This window comes from Cibotium barometz, chromosome 25 (genome assembly GCF_041138505.1).
Source record: "Cibotium barometz isolate CiBa-2024 chromosome 25, ASM4113850v1, whole genome shotgun sequence".
NCBI lineage: Eukaryota > Viridiplantae > Streptophyta > Polypodiopsida > Cyatheales > Cibotiaceae > Cibotium > Cibotium barometz.
The window spans coordinates 27,592,042-27,606,941 of record NC_141070.1 but is presented as its reverse complement, the minus strand read 5'-3'; the positions used below and the strand labels follow the sequence as shown (position 1 = coordinate 27,606,941).

General features: G+C 46.3%; 1 protein-coding gene across 1 annotated transcript in view; it reads left to right on the top strand.

Annotated features, from left to right (window-relative positions):
• LOC147624426 (protein ORANGE, chloroplastic-like) overlaps window positions 1-14,900 on the top strand; it is a 77,203-nt gene that overhangs the window by 25,057 nt on the left and 37,246 nt on the right. The window contains exons 2-3 of the mRNA XM_086819421.1: window positions 10,786-10,933; window positions 11,032-11,145. Coding sequence (XP_086675547.1) covers window positions 10,786-10,933; window positions 11,032-11,145 — 262 coding nt within the window. The remainder of the gene's footprint in view (window positions 1-10,785; window positions 10,934-11,031; window positions 11,146-14,900) is intronic.

Genomic DNA, 14,900 nt, shown 5'->3' with positions numbered 1-14,900 from the left:
TTTCTAGTGGGGCTGTTGAGCTCATTTATGCAGACACCTTTGAAGACGCATTGGGACGCAAGATTGCGGATCTTGTGGTATCTGCAGGGTATTAAGGATTATGACACTGGAGGGGGGTCGAAGGACCGAGTCAAACTCCGATGTTGGAGTGACTCTGATTGGGGAGGAGATTGAGACACGAGGAGGGCTACTTCAGGATACGGCTTTACCCTTGGCTCAGGAGCGATTTCTTGGAGCAGCACAAGAAGCAGCCAACTGTTGCCTTGTCTTCCAGTGAGGCAGAGTATCGGGCTACTTGTGGTGTTGCTTGCGAGGTGGTGTGGCTGCGGAGGTTACTTGGTGAGATTGGGTTTCCACAGAATAATCCATGGTCATCTAGTGTGACAACCAAAGCTGTATAGCTATTGCTTGGAACCCGGTCTTCCATGTCGGGACCAAGCATATAGAGCTACAATATCACTTTGTTCGAGAGAAGATTTTGGATGGTGACATCTTGCTAGTTTTTTGTTCGACAGAGGACAATGCGGCGGACCTCTTCATGAAGCCTCTATCTTTGTAGATGCTTTGTCACAGCACTCCAACTCACTGGGCTTGGTTTCACATCTAGGAGCTTAGAGGGGGTATTAGGAGTCATCTCATGTCTATACCATATTACAGTGTAGGGAGTGAGGGCTAGTGATGTGGGTGTGCTAGCCCGGTTGAGGTTTTCTCCATTTTTTCCCATTGTTTTTTTTCCAGTTGTGGGGGTGCTGATTTTTCCATGTCGGCTTGTAGGATTGGTTGCTCAGGTGGGGCCCATTATTTTCTGCTGGACAACTTGCCATTATGCTGGCCGACTTGATATATGTTGGCCGATTGGATTTTTCCTAGTCGTGGGCTGTTTTGGGGGTTGTCAGCCTGTTATCTTTTTCAAGAAGTTCATCAAGGCTTATGCCAAAATTGCCACCCCTTTGACTCAACTTTTAAAAGGGGTAAAAAGCGAGAAGGGTAGAATAAGTCCTCTTGTGGTTTGGAGTGACAAGTTGGATCAGTGTTTTAGAGCACTGAAGGAGCTAGTCACCTTAGCGCCTCTATTGCAAATCATGGATCCTAATACACCTTTTGTGGTCGAAACGGATGCCAGTGATTATGCAATAGGTGTTGCCTTGTTCTAAGATGGGAGACCCATAGCCTTTGAAAGCAAGAAGCTTTCAGATGCATAGATGAGGCATCCTACTGAGAAATGCAATGAAAATTTGGAGACAGTATTTGTATGGGTCTCGATTTGTTGTCTGGACGGATCACCACTCGTTGAAGTATATTTGTGATCAACATCACCAGAAGGGTCGGAAATCCAGATGGGTTGACCTTATGCAAGAGTTCGATTTTGAGATCCGTAACCATAAGGGAGCAATTGATCGTGCTGTTGATACTTCTAGCAGGATTCGTGAGGTCAATGCTATCTCTTTTATCAAGATAATGATTGATTTTTATCTCTCTCAAAGGGTGTTGCCAATATGATTCCCATTTTGGTCGAATCTAGTAATAGGTCGGTTGTAGTCCACGAGATCTGAGTGTTTCGAACACTCCGATGAGTGTTGCTGAGAGAAAGATATTGGAAAAGTATTCCATTAGAGGTGGATTACTATTCAAGGATGGCAAGGTTTGTGGACGAAGATGGCTAGATTTATCACTACCAAGTCGTCGCGTGAAAGAGTCACAAGCTGGCTCAACACTTCGTGGAGCAATTGTATACACTCTATGGATTGCCTGAAGAGATTGTCACTGATTGGAATCCCAAATTCACAGCAGAATTCTGATAATCAGTGTTTTCCAAATTGGAAACATGCTCGAGCATGTCATCTTCAGGTCATCCCGAGTTGGATGGTCAGACAGAGAGGACGAACCAGACTATGGAGGATATGTTGAGGGTGTATGTCTCCACGAGACAGTCTGAGTGGGAAAGGTATCTTCCAGAGCTTGAGTTTTCTTATAATTGTAGTAAGCATGCGGCTATTGGTTTTAGCCCATTTATGCTTGTGTACAATTATCAGCCAAAGTCACCCGTTGTCGTAGGACTACGGAGAGTCAAGTTGCAGTATTATGCCAACCAACGATGGACTCCGAGAGTCTTACATGAAGGCATGTGGGTGTATCTCAAAGTCCCAAAGGACACTAAGACGATGAGGATTGGCAAGCATTACAAGTTATCTTCTCAATGTTGTGGTCCTTACAAGATCGCAAAGATGATTAGCGATGTGGCTTAGCACCACCTCCTAGAATCAAGATTCACCTTGTGTTTCACACTAATCGTTTAAAGGAACGTCTGGGTGAAGGTGATGAGATTGTGCCAGTGGAGGAGATCCCTAATCTTGAGGACACGACTAGATATATTCCAATGGAACCCGAGTTGGTTCTAGATCAACATACTAGAAGGTCTCGGCATACCAACTATTCAGAGTACTTGATCAAATGGAAAGGACGGTTTGAGGTCGAGGCTACATCAGAGTCAGTGCGTAGTATAAAGAGTAGCTTCCCTGGATTCATTGTTGAGGACATCAATGGTTCTTAAGGGGGGAAGTATGTTACGTCCCAAGACTAACCAGGGTTAAGACGTTCAGGTTAGGTTAACCATAGCCTATGGGTAAAGTGTCTTAAGTGGCCATAAGTAGCTATTATGAGACATGCAATATTTGGCTCCTAGTTTATAGGAGGCCTACATAAGTGACTGTCACGACCCTGTGAATTTGTGCAGCATAGGTGTGAGCATGGTGGTGGGTGAGCAAGACATATTTTTAATGTTCATACTTTGGGCAAGGGTTTTATTAAAGCAAACTTGGGGCAAGGACTTTATTAAAACAACCCCATGTGTGGAGGGGATAAGGGGACAAAGGTTTAAAGCCTTTAAAATTAAAAAAACCCTTTGAAGGGAATCGTAGCCCTTTTTAGGGGAAGCCCACGCTATCATTGGTGGTGGATTTTTGGAGAGTCGGGCTGGATGCTACACGTGGAGGAGGGGTTGGCTGGAGACACACGCGCAGGTGTTTTTATTCTCTCTCTCTCTCTCTCTCTCTCTCTCTCTCTGGTGACAGGCTGGCTGTAGAGAAAGTAAGCTGGACTGCTCACGGGCTGGACAGAGGAGCAGGGTTGACACCAGGTTGGCAGGCGGGATGTTTGTGTTGGACTCACACACTCACACACACAAACCTGCACATTAGGGTTAGGTGCAGGATAGAGAAGCTCACACACAGAAATGAGAGAGAGAGAGAGAGAGAGAGAGAGAGAGAGAGAGAGAGAGAGAGAGAGAGAGAGAGAGAGAGAGAGCCAAAAGTGTGGTATCCACAAAATGCAAGTCAACTCTTGCATGTGTGCCACATCCGTATAATATAGAAGCACAAAATATTATAGGTAGTGTGTCATTTCACACTTGATATCCAAGGGGAAAAACCACATGGGAAAAAGTGCCTTTGGTTAAGCCCTGTTCACACATAGCACTACCATAAGTGAGCATATGCTACAAATCCCCCCTGTAGTGGAAGTGTGAACCTGTACAAGGTAGCAGGTCACTCTCTGAATGAGAGTAAGCCCAAAGCTTTGCAGAAAGCTTCAAACTTTTCTCGAGGTAAAGCCTTTGTGAATAGATCTGCAACATTATCCTGTGTAGGGCAGTAAGATAAACTGATCTCCCCTGCATGTAGCCTCTCTCTGACATAGTGATAATGAATCTCAATGTGCTTGGTACGTGCATGAAATATTGGATTTCGTGCCACGGCCATAGCACTCTGAATGGTGGTGGGTGTGTGCTGACACTCACGAAGATCAACCAATAGTCTCCTCAACCATCATACACAATCTACTGTAGCTGTGAAGACTGCCCTGTACTCAGCCTCACAAGTAGATGTGGCAACAGTGGGTTGCTTTTTACTCAACCAAGATATGCATGAACTGCTAAGAAAAAAACAATTCCCATTGGTGGATTGCCTGGTATCATAATCACCAGCCCAATCTGAATCACTGCATGCATAAAGCTGCAAGCTACCTCCCCTGGGATAGAACAAACCAAGATCCAGGGTACCCTGAAGATAACGAAAAATGCGTTTGACTGCTTGCCAATGCTTTGTGCATGAATTTGCTCAACAAAGACACCCCAAAAGATATGCCTGGCCTCGTGTTACACAAGTAAATGAGGCATCCCACTGCTTGGCTGTAAATGCCGACCTCAAAAGGCTCTCCAATATCATGCATAGTAAGCCATACACCTGGTTCTACCGGAGTAGAAATGGGCTTACATTCATCCATGTGAAACCTTTTTAGCAAACTTTTTATGTACTTAGTTTGCTGCATAACAATGCCATCATCTGTATGCATAAACTGTATGCTGAGATAGTAGTGTAAAGGCCCCAAATCTAACATATCAAATTCAGCTTTCAAATCAGCTTTGATATCTGAAATTTGTGCTTTGCTAGTACGTGTAATGAGCATGTCATCTACATACAAGATGACTGAGAGAATATCGGCATCGGTTTTCTTCACATACAATGTGCTTTCAGCTGGACTATTCACATAACCTTGGCTGGCTAGATGAGCATGTATCCTATCATACCAAGCTCTTGGAGCTTGCTTTAACTCATACAATGCTTTGTGTAACCTGCATACTTTATGTTCCTCACCAGGAGCTACAAAACCAATGGGCTGATTTACATATACTTCCTCCTGTAAATCCCCATTTAAGAATGCAGTTTTGATGTCCAATTGATGCACTATCCATCCTTTATGTGCAGCCAATGCAATTAGTGATCTTATTGTGGTCATTCTCGAAGTAAGAGCAAAAGTCTCTTCATAATCTATTCTCTTTTTCTGGGAGTAGCCTTTAGCCACAAGTCTTGCTTTGTACCTGTCATCAATAGTACCATCAGACTTTCTTTTGACGTTGTACACCCACTTTGTTTCAATGACATGCTTGCCTTTAGGCAATTCCACAAGATCCCATGTATTGTTTTTCATGATAGAAGAAATTTCAGCTTGCATAGCTTGCAACCAATGCTCATTCTCATGTGCTTCTTCATAAGAAGAAGGCTCTTCTGAATCAAAGAGACCACCCATTGCTAATGCAGACTCCCCACGATGTATATTCAAAGCATGGCTGGAACTAGCTCTTGTTCTACCTGTGAGTGGAGCTGCAAGTTTGCTTTCTTGCAAAGTTTTCAGCAACCATCTTGGCACTGACTTGGCTGTGTCTATGGTTGTTTGCTCTTCCCTGACAAGATCTTCCACTTCTTCCATAGACGGGGGCTGAATGGCTGGCTGTTCCACATGTTCTACATCAGGATTTTCTTGTGTAGGGGTTGGCTGATCTGAATCCCCCCTAATTGCAATGGGTAAAAGTCCATCAAACATGTCCTGTATGCCTGTATCATTACTTTTACAAGCTGTACATGGGCTGTTCTGAATTTTCAGCAAATACCACATCTCTACTGACAAAAATCCTTCGTGTAGTTGGATTATAAAGACGGTATCCTTTGCTCTCATTGCTGTAGCCCACAAAAATGTATTTCATTGCTTTGTCATCTAGCTTTGTTCGGAGTTGTTCTGGCACATGTGCATATGCCAAACACCCAAATGTACGCATATAATCCACTGTTGGCTTTCGGCTATACCAAGCCTCAAATGGTGTTATGGTTTTCAAAGCTTTTGTTGGACACCTGTTCAACACATGAGTTGCACACATTATAGCTTCCATCCAAAATTTGTGAGGCAACTTTTGTGCTTTCACCATGCATCTTGCCATCTCCATGAGAGATCTATTTTTCCTTTCAGCTACACCATTTTGCTGTGGTGTATAAAGCACAGTACATTGGTGTTTGATGCCCTTTTGAAGCATATAACCCTTGAATGCATTTGACATGTATTCTCCACCTCTATCTGAGCAGAGTGTTTGGACTTCACATCCACACATATTTTCAGCCATTGCTACAAAGTGTCGAAAGCATGTAAACACATATGCTTTCGCTTTCAAGGGGTAAGCCCAAGCAAACCTGGAGTAGTCATCAATGAACGTGACGAAGTAAAGATGCCCCCCTATGGATGGTGTCCGCATTGGACCACATACATCACTATGTATGAGCTGTAATTTACTTTCAGCTCTAACAGCTCCATCTTTGGGGAATGGTTTTCATTGCATCTTTCCCAAAATACACCCCTCACATACATGTCTTGGTGGAGAGTCGGAGACTCAAGAGGCGGCATATTATCAACCATATGATGCTTCTGCAAAAGCATCAAACTCCGAACATTTACATGCCCAAAACGAGCATGCCATAGCTCTGCATCATGCATAGCAGGAGTGTGGGCAGCCACTGTATTTGCATCATAAGTACGCTTGTCATAGCTCTCCAGCTTATACAAGCCTTTGTATCGTGTTCCAGAAGTGACTATTTCATAACTCTTTGATGGGTATTTTACCAAACACTTCCCATCTTCAAATTCAACCTTTAAACCTTGGTCGTTTATGGCTGAGACGGAGAGCAGATTTTTCTTTATCCCTGGAACATACAATACATTTTTCATACATATATTGGCACCATTGGCTGCAATAAGTATGACATTGTCAATTCCCTTTACTGGATATGTGGTATGATCTGCACATGATACAGTGCGGCCATTTGAAGCATAAACCAAGTGCTGAAATACATCTTTGCATGAAGTGATGTGGCTTGAAGCACCACTATCAAAATACCATGATGCATTCTGTCTGTCAGATGCAATGCAAGACATATCAGTGTCTGAAGCACTTGGTGTGCCACTAGTGCATGTGACCAAAAAAGTGTACTCTTCCTGGATTACATTAGCTGATTGCTGTGCTTTGTCATCAGAAGAGTCTGCTACTGCATTGCTTGCTTCTTTCCTTTTCTCTTTTGCAATCCGCTTTCTACATTCACTGATGTAGTGTCCAGGCTTATGGCAGTAGTGACATTTGCCCTTATTTTTGGGCTTGTTTGCATCCCCTTTGTCAGACTTTTCACCACCAGAAGAGGGCTGTCCATGACCAGCCTTGCTAGACTGTTGTCCCCCATGCTTAAAGCTCTTTGCTTTACCCTATCCTTGGCTGTGAATGCCTTGTCTCCACCACGGTTGCTCGATAAGTTTGCTCTTGTTTGCTCTTCCTGCAAGAGTAAACCCACTAGCTCTTCAAAAGTGACGGGATCACCACCTCCTCTCATTGAGAGGTTGAGAGAGGTGTGAAAGCCCAAGTAGGAAGGTGGTAAAGAATGAAGAGTGTTGGTGACCATCTGTCTGTCTGGGATAACCTCATCAATGTTGAGCAATTGTTCCTGCAAATCTTTCACTTTGGTGAGATGATCTGCCATGGAGTCACCCTCGTCCATAGAAAGAAGATCCAATTGCCTCTTCAAGTAGGCAACTCTTGCCTTGTTGCGTACCTGATACATTGCTTCCAATGTGTCCTATGCAAGCTTCGATGTCTTGCAAGAACGAATGTGCGGAATAATAGTCCTTGTCACTGAAAGGGCTATCAATGACATGGCTTGTGCATCTCTAGAGTCCCATCTCTTCTGCTCTTGTGTGGGAGCAGGTTCTACATCAGGAGCTCTTTGAGCACCTCCCCTTTGAGGCGTGGCTGGCTGTATGGTAAATGGGCGTGTGTCATCACCACACACGATGCCCCAAAGCCCTTTGGCTACCAGCAAATTACGGATCATGAAACTCGAGAGGGAGTAGTTAGATCCATCCAACTTGTCCTCCTGGGTGAGCACACCAAATACATCTGCAGCATTCTATGCCATGTCAACAAAATATACCTACAAGCAAACCAAGCACCAATGTGCACTGCCAGGCAACCAAATGTCCTGTGCAAATGTATGCCTGCAAACCAAAGCAAGTGTAAACCTGCACCAAATTGTCCAATTACACACAATGTGTATACATATGCGACAAATCACAGCTGTAATGTCCAATTACATGCTCCAATTTGAAAAGCCCCAATCTTTATGCACTCCAATTGCTCCAATGTGCATTTAATTGGCCAATTTTCACAAAAGCCCCAAATTTTTGCAATTGAAAGAGGTTCAATTTGCTGATTTTGACCTCAATTTGGAAAACCCCCAAATTCCAAACCAAACAAATTGAATGGCACCACTTGCAATTTTTCTGGCAGAGGGTAACTTTTGGCAAACCCCAAAAGATTGCTGAACCTGCACCAGAATGATTTTTTTGATTCATTCTGAAATAAGAGTACCTGCTGCAGGCTAGTGCGTGGATGCCATAGTACGGAATGGGCCTGGCGTCAGTCGGCTAGGTACAGGTGGCACCGTGGGTTGGCTTGCTGGCTGGTTGGCTGGTGTGACCAACAGAGGACGGAGGCGGTAGGCGCAGGGCGAGCACGGAGCTGGAGATGGAGGCTGCAGGCAAGCCGTCAGAAGGCCGGAATGGGCTGGAGTCGCCAGCTGGGCACGTGGGGATCTCTGGGCGTCTGGAACGGAGCAGTGACGGCGGCGGCTATGGGCGGCCGGAATGGAGCAGTGAGTGTGACGGACGACGGCTATGGGCGGCCGGAATGGAGCAGTGAGACGGATGACGGCTATGGGCGGCCGGAATGGAGCAGTGACGGACGACGGCTATGGGCGGCCGGAATGGAGCAGTGATGGACGACGGCTATGGGCAGCTGGAATGGAGCAGTGACGGACGACGGCTATGGGCGGCTGGAGAGGGAGGTGCCGCCCGTGGGCTCCCCACTAGTGCCGTCTGCTGTTGGTGGCCAGAACGGTGGACCGAAACAGCAGCGGCGGAGCCGCCGGCCGGAACTGGCGGACGGAAGCGCCAGGCGACAGAATTTCGTAGGCGACGGAATTTCGTGGTTTGCTGCAGGTTTTCCAGGGGCAGAATTCTAGGGCCAGCTCCCAGCTCTGATACCAATTGTTGGTGTTGGACTCACACACTCACACACACAAACCTGCACATTAGGGTTAGGTGCAGAATAGAGAAGCTCACAGAGAGAGAGAGAGAGAGAGAGAGAGAGAGAGAGAGAGAGAGAGAGAGAAGTGTGGTATCCACAAAATGCAAGTCAACTCTTGCATGTGTGCCACATCCATATAATATAGAAGTACAAAATATTATAGGTAGTGTGTCCTTTCACAAAATATTATAGGTAGTGGGAAAAAGTGCCCTTGGTTAAGCCCTGTTCACACATAGCACTACCATAAGTGAGCATATGCCTACACGGGAGCTGGGTAGGAGACTTCTCTCTCTCTCTCGACGATTGGCTAGCTGCATAAAAGCACAGGGCGGGCAGTCTGCAGGTGAACAACTCTTTCTCTTTGGGCCGGCGGCCAGGACTGTAGGATAGCAGGTTTCTCTCTCCCATCTTCTCTCTCTCTCTCTCTCTCTCTCTCTCTCTCTCTCTCTCTCTCTTTGTGAGTTGCTGGGCTGCAAGGGCAGCATTGAAGATACACTCAGGTTGCAGGCAGAGGTGTGTCTCTCTCTCTCAATCGGTCTTGGTGAAGATGGAGATTGAGGCAAGGATGATGGCTGCTCTGATCACACGCATGCGAGCCTAAGGAGTACATAGCTTCTCTTTCTTCCAGTCAGAGGGCTGTTCGGGGGTTCTTCTCTTGGTTCCTTGTGAGAGAAGGGATTTGCAGCCCAAGAGGGAAGAAACAGGAGCAACAATTGAATGTTTCAGGAAGGGTTCATGGACTGTTTCATGGCTGTGTTTTTGGCTATGTGCATGGGCAAATTGACTGTGTTTATAGGGCCTCATGGATGTACTATCTTGGCTGATTAGAGGTGAATAACAGTGTGGTGTTTTGGGGCACAAGGTTGTGTGAAACCTCTATGCTAAGAGATCCAGAGGATTGGCAGATTGGACATGTATATGTATAAGCCATGTATGGCCATGATGTATTCAATTGAACTCTTCCATTGAATGCGAATAAAGAAATACCGAAAGGGGCGCCAAGCTTTGGGGCCAACAGGTGTCCTTCTTCTTTTTGTGTAAGAGCACTCTAGCTCCCTTTTGTCTGTCTTATTTGTTGGACTACAACTGTGTTTGGGTGACTGCTAGTCTACCGCACTTTGGTTTCTACCAGAGGCCGGTTTTAGACTTTATGACTCAATTTGAGGAGAGCCCCTCAAACCTGGACCCGAGGCCTTGAGAGTACTCTGTGCTTACATCCAATGGGTGTGTTTTGGTGGTATGGGACGCCAAGGACTTTGCATGTGGAGCCATGTCTCTCATGCTACCATCCGCCTGTGCTCGGTGGTGAGCGTGAATGGCTCTACGGTTGGGTGGTGAGCTAGATGCAAGTCTCTCTATGTTCCATGTTTACGCTTGACTCCAGGGGTTTGATGGCTAGAGGACTTTATAGCGGGGCAAGGCAGTCGGAAGTGGAATCAGAGGAGAAGGGGCCTCAATGGTGGGCAAACAAGGGGAAGGCGGATGGGCAAGATGGGTCAAAGGGGAGGTGGCTGCAGGGGAAGTGGAAGGCAGGTGGCGGAAGGGGTGAAGAGGGAGATGAAGGCGTGGGAAGCAGGTGATGCGCAGGCACACAGGGATGGGTTGACAGGAGGGTGAGGACGGCGCAGAAGGGGGGGTGGGGTGACAGGCTCGTGCAGGGAGGGGAGCTCCAGCTCGTAACCACTACACTTCTCATGTGAAAAATCAAATGTTTTAACTTGATGAGAATTTAAAAGTGGAGGATTAGTTAATTTGAATAAATTTCTCTCCAATTTCCAACAATCTCACAGTCAAATTCTGAAATGTAAAGCTGTTTGTGTTTCTTTTCACTACAGGAAAGAGGATGACTCATCTGGGAATACAAGTGCTTTTTGTATTATCGAAGGACCTGAAACAGTGCAAGACTTTGCAAGTATGCAATTGCAAGAGATTCGGGATAATATCAGGAGCCGCCGTAATAAGATTTTTCTTCTGATGGAAGAGGTTGGTTTAGCTCCAAAATCCACTCTTGACCATAGTTGGAGTACTAAAGGTGAGAACAAGCTCTCAACTAACCTTGGCCTGTTTGTCTTGACTCTTAGGTGAGACGCCTGCGAATCCAGCAACGAATCAAATCAGCAGAACACGAACTTCAAAATGATGAGGAGAACGAGATGCCAAATTTCCCATCCTTCATCCCTTTCCTCCCTCCTCTGGTAAAATGAAACTATCTTAAGTTAAAACTATGTCAATGTTCGATTTGTATGTATGCGGCAGGCCGCATTATAGCAACGTCACTGATCCAAAACTTGCACATGCTAGTATTGTCCTGTCACTGTGCTTCCAAGTGAGGTAATCTCAGTTTGCAGCTCGCACTAGCCTCACAAGGAGTACAATAAAATGAAGTCCACTTCCATGCGAACAGAGTTATCCAAGGTGACACTTCTCAAACATACATCCACAAGACATGGATTGAGGTAGTCGCTTGTTACGTCCACACTAGGCACCTAACCTGGCTAGAGGATGGCTTCACACTAAGTGAAGGAAGGCTTCAAATAGGAGGCATAGTTATTAAAAGAACTATGGCAAAGCACTTATAATAAAAGCAGGGCTAAGTTTAGGGCTCAGGCTCCTGTATAAGTGAACCCAAGGCATAGCTCTAACACACGATCACCTAGTTTGACTCGTAGCCTAAGGCCCACAGGATTCCTCACCACAAGGACACTTGCAGGGTGTGGCTTGGTGGTATGGGATGCTAAGTCTTACTGCGGGGGAGCACTGCCTAGGGTGTAGCTATGGCCTTCATCTTGGGGGTGAGTTTGGATGACTCTACGGTTGGGAGGTGAGCCTAAAGCCTTACTTCTAGGTGTGTTCTACGTTAGATGATCCTTGGTCCAGCATTGCTCCCAGATAAATGATCATCCATACATTGTGTAATGGGTTTCTCTCACAGAGTGAGAGAGGATGGCCTATTCAGATGCCAAGTTACTTGGGAATACACTTGTAGCATCTTAAGGTTCATCATTCTCCGTGTACATGGACACCCTTGAAGAGAATACATTCGTTATGGTATGCATGGACAGCAGTATAATCTTTACTAAGTGAGAAATAATTCCCTTGTAGCTGCCCTTGTTGGCTGGAGGGAGCATCTTCTTAATCAACCGTTCAGGAAGTGTAAGAGACGCGCTGATATTTACTCTACCAAAATAGGCTTCTTAATCAACCTTTCAAGAATAGTATGAGATGAGTTAACATTTACTCTACCAAAATAGGGTTAGTTTTGTGACACTATTATAATAATAAACATATGTTGCTCCCAAGTTAAGGAATTCCAAGCATGCTTGTAGAGTGAAGTATTGGGTCCTGTCATACAAGGGTGTAGAGGCCTCACACGTTAGGACATCTGAAACCGATCCCGTCAAGTGGGAATAGACTCTGTTGGACACCCACACGTGTAATAGCACAACTTAAATATCACAATTTGAATGGACAACTTAATAACAACTGAAAACTGAAATGAAATGAAATGTTGATCAATGGACACTAGCACTGGGGCCGGAACGGGCCGACCCCCCCCTCAATATATGATATATTATTGGGAGTATTTAAGAGATACAATGCTCCGTGGGTTCAAAGAACCAGATGATGTCCATGTACAACTGAGATGAATACAGTTACCAAACAAGAGACTCGAAGTAGACGTTCGAAGGAGAGCAACCCACTCGAGTAATCAAGTCTCTACGATCTTGTGCCTTCACTAGAATCCCCGGAGAGCGCCCCACGAGTGTTCTAGGACCACACACAAACAGGCGCTCCCGTACTAACGCTTGGCTCTCCCGATCTCGGCACCCATGGAGTGTGGTTCTCCAGAAGCTTGGACTACCTAGCACCGAATGAGTGTTAACAGGAGAGAGTAACCTTTATCAGATTTACATCAAAGTCCTTTACTTAAATCTCAATCCACTTACCTGTAGCCCGCTAGTGGAAGACAAATACCCGATGCATCTAGGTGCAGCTACTAGAGATGGACACCAGGGCGCAGCAGCCTTCTGGCAAGAAGAAAGAGCACGCAGTTGCTTGGAGTTTTGAGCGCAGCCGCCTGCTGAATGGAGAGGAGGCGTAGCCACCTGTGGAGATTTGGGGGCGTAGCCGCCTGTGGAAGAGGGTGCAGCTGCTTGAGGGAGCCGCAGCCGCCTGCAAGGGGAGGAGCGCAGCCACCAGTAGTAGCCGCCTGCAAGGGGAGGAGCGCAGCCACCAGTAGTAGCCGCCTGCAAGGGGAGCGCAGCCACCCGTAGCCGCCTGTGGAAGGCGTGCGCAGCCGCCTGCAGAGTAGGCAGCTGCCAGAGTAAAGAGAGAGCCGCCGCCTATGGAGGGCGCAGTCGTCAGCAAGCTGCAGAGTGGAGGAGCACAGCCGCCTATGGAGAACGCAGCCGCCTGCAAGGGGAGGAGCGCAGCCGCCTATGGAGGATGAAGGATGGTCGCCTGCATTGTGCTCCTAAGCTGGTGAGATGGTCGCTAATAAGTAGGTGTTGGAGAAGGCATACGTCCAATAGCTGGCCGGCCCCCCTAGCTTGCATGGAGGCGGCCAGTTCCAAGGTGGGGTGTGGGTAGGTGGCTATGCACCCACCCCCACACATAGGATTAAGAGTGGGGTTTCCCTCCCCATACGTGGGTGCCCACCCTATGAAGAACATCATTAATTATTGGGGAGGGTGCCCACTCTTTAATGAATGTGAACTTACAACCTTATAAAAAAATAAAGGTTAGAAAGAAAGCTATAAAACAAACAAGTGCAATACAGTTACCACCTGTTCACACGCAACAAAACTCGTCAGAAGACAGAGCAAACTTCAGGACTCACTGGCAGGTGTCCCCGCTCAGTAAGTGGCACGTCAAAACAGGCAAACACAAAAATACAAGTCATGCGAAAACAGTTCCAAACATGCAAAACATGAATGCATGTGCAAACAGTATCATGGACATATCTCCCGTTCATGGAACAAGTACTAAACATTTGTCGGGCACAATAATGGCACGACGGAAAACATAAATCCCGGTCTTCCTATGGAGTGACAGTCCCATAGGCAAGACACGGCACAAATACTGGCTCTTCCATGGCGTGACAATCCCATGGATAGAACACAGTCCAGGTCATACATGGGTGGCACCAGTCTGGCTCCCATCCATATGACACCATCTTGCTAACACACGGGTGGCACCAATCTGGCTCCCGTCCATGTTATGTAAAAATACTGGCCCCTTCACATTAGACACCGGCCTGGCCTCAAGTGAACGAGACACAAATCTGGAGATGGACCAAATGGTTGGCCAATTGGTGACATCCCCCCGATGCTTCCGCAACTCTTCGAACACTGTGACCAAATGAGTTCTATGTTCCTGCTCATTCTTGGAGAAAACCGAGATGTCATCAAAGAATACACCTGTGAATTTGCGATGGGGTTGGAATATCCTATCCATCATACGATTAAATGTGGCAGGAGCATTGGTGAGACCAAAAGGCATCACCAAAAATTCATATAATCCAGAAGCTGTCTTAAATGCAGTTTTATGGACATTTTGTGGCACCACTCGTATTCGGTGATAACCACTCTTCAAATCAAGACGGCTGAAACAAGCCGAACCATCAAGCTTATCCAAAATGTGATCAATACGCGGAATTGGGAATCTATTCTTGATGGTAAGCTTATTTAAAGCTCTATAGTCCATACACATGCGGAATGACGCGTCTTTCTTTTGAACAAGAAGCACGGGAGAGCAATAAGGTGAGAAACTAGGTTGAACCAAGCCTTTCTCTAAAAGCTCATTTACCTGCTTCATGATCTTTTTCCCTTATCCAACGGGGCAGCCTTATTTGCATGGGCTCCATGGGCCATCATGGAAGTTTCGTGAAGCACGGTGGCATGTGCTCCACGAACTTGAGAATCAGACGCATGTGACCTTCCTGCATAAG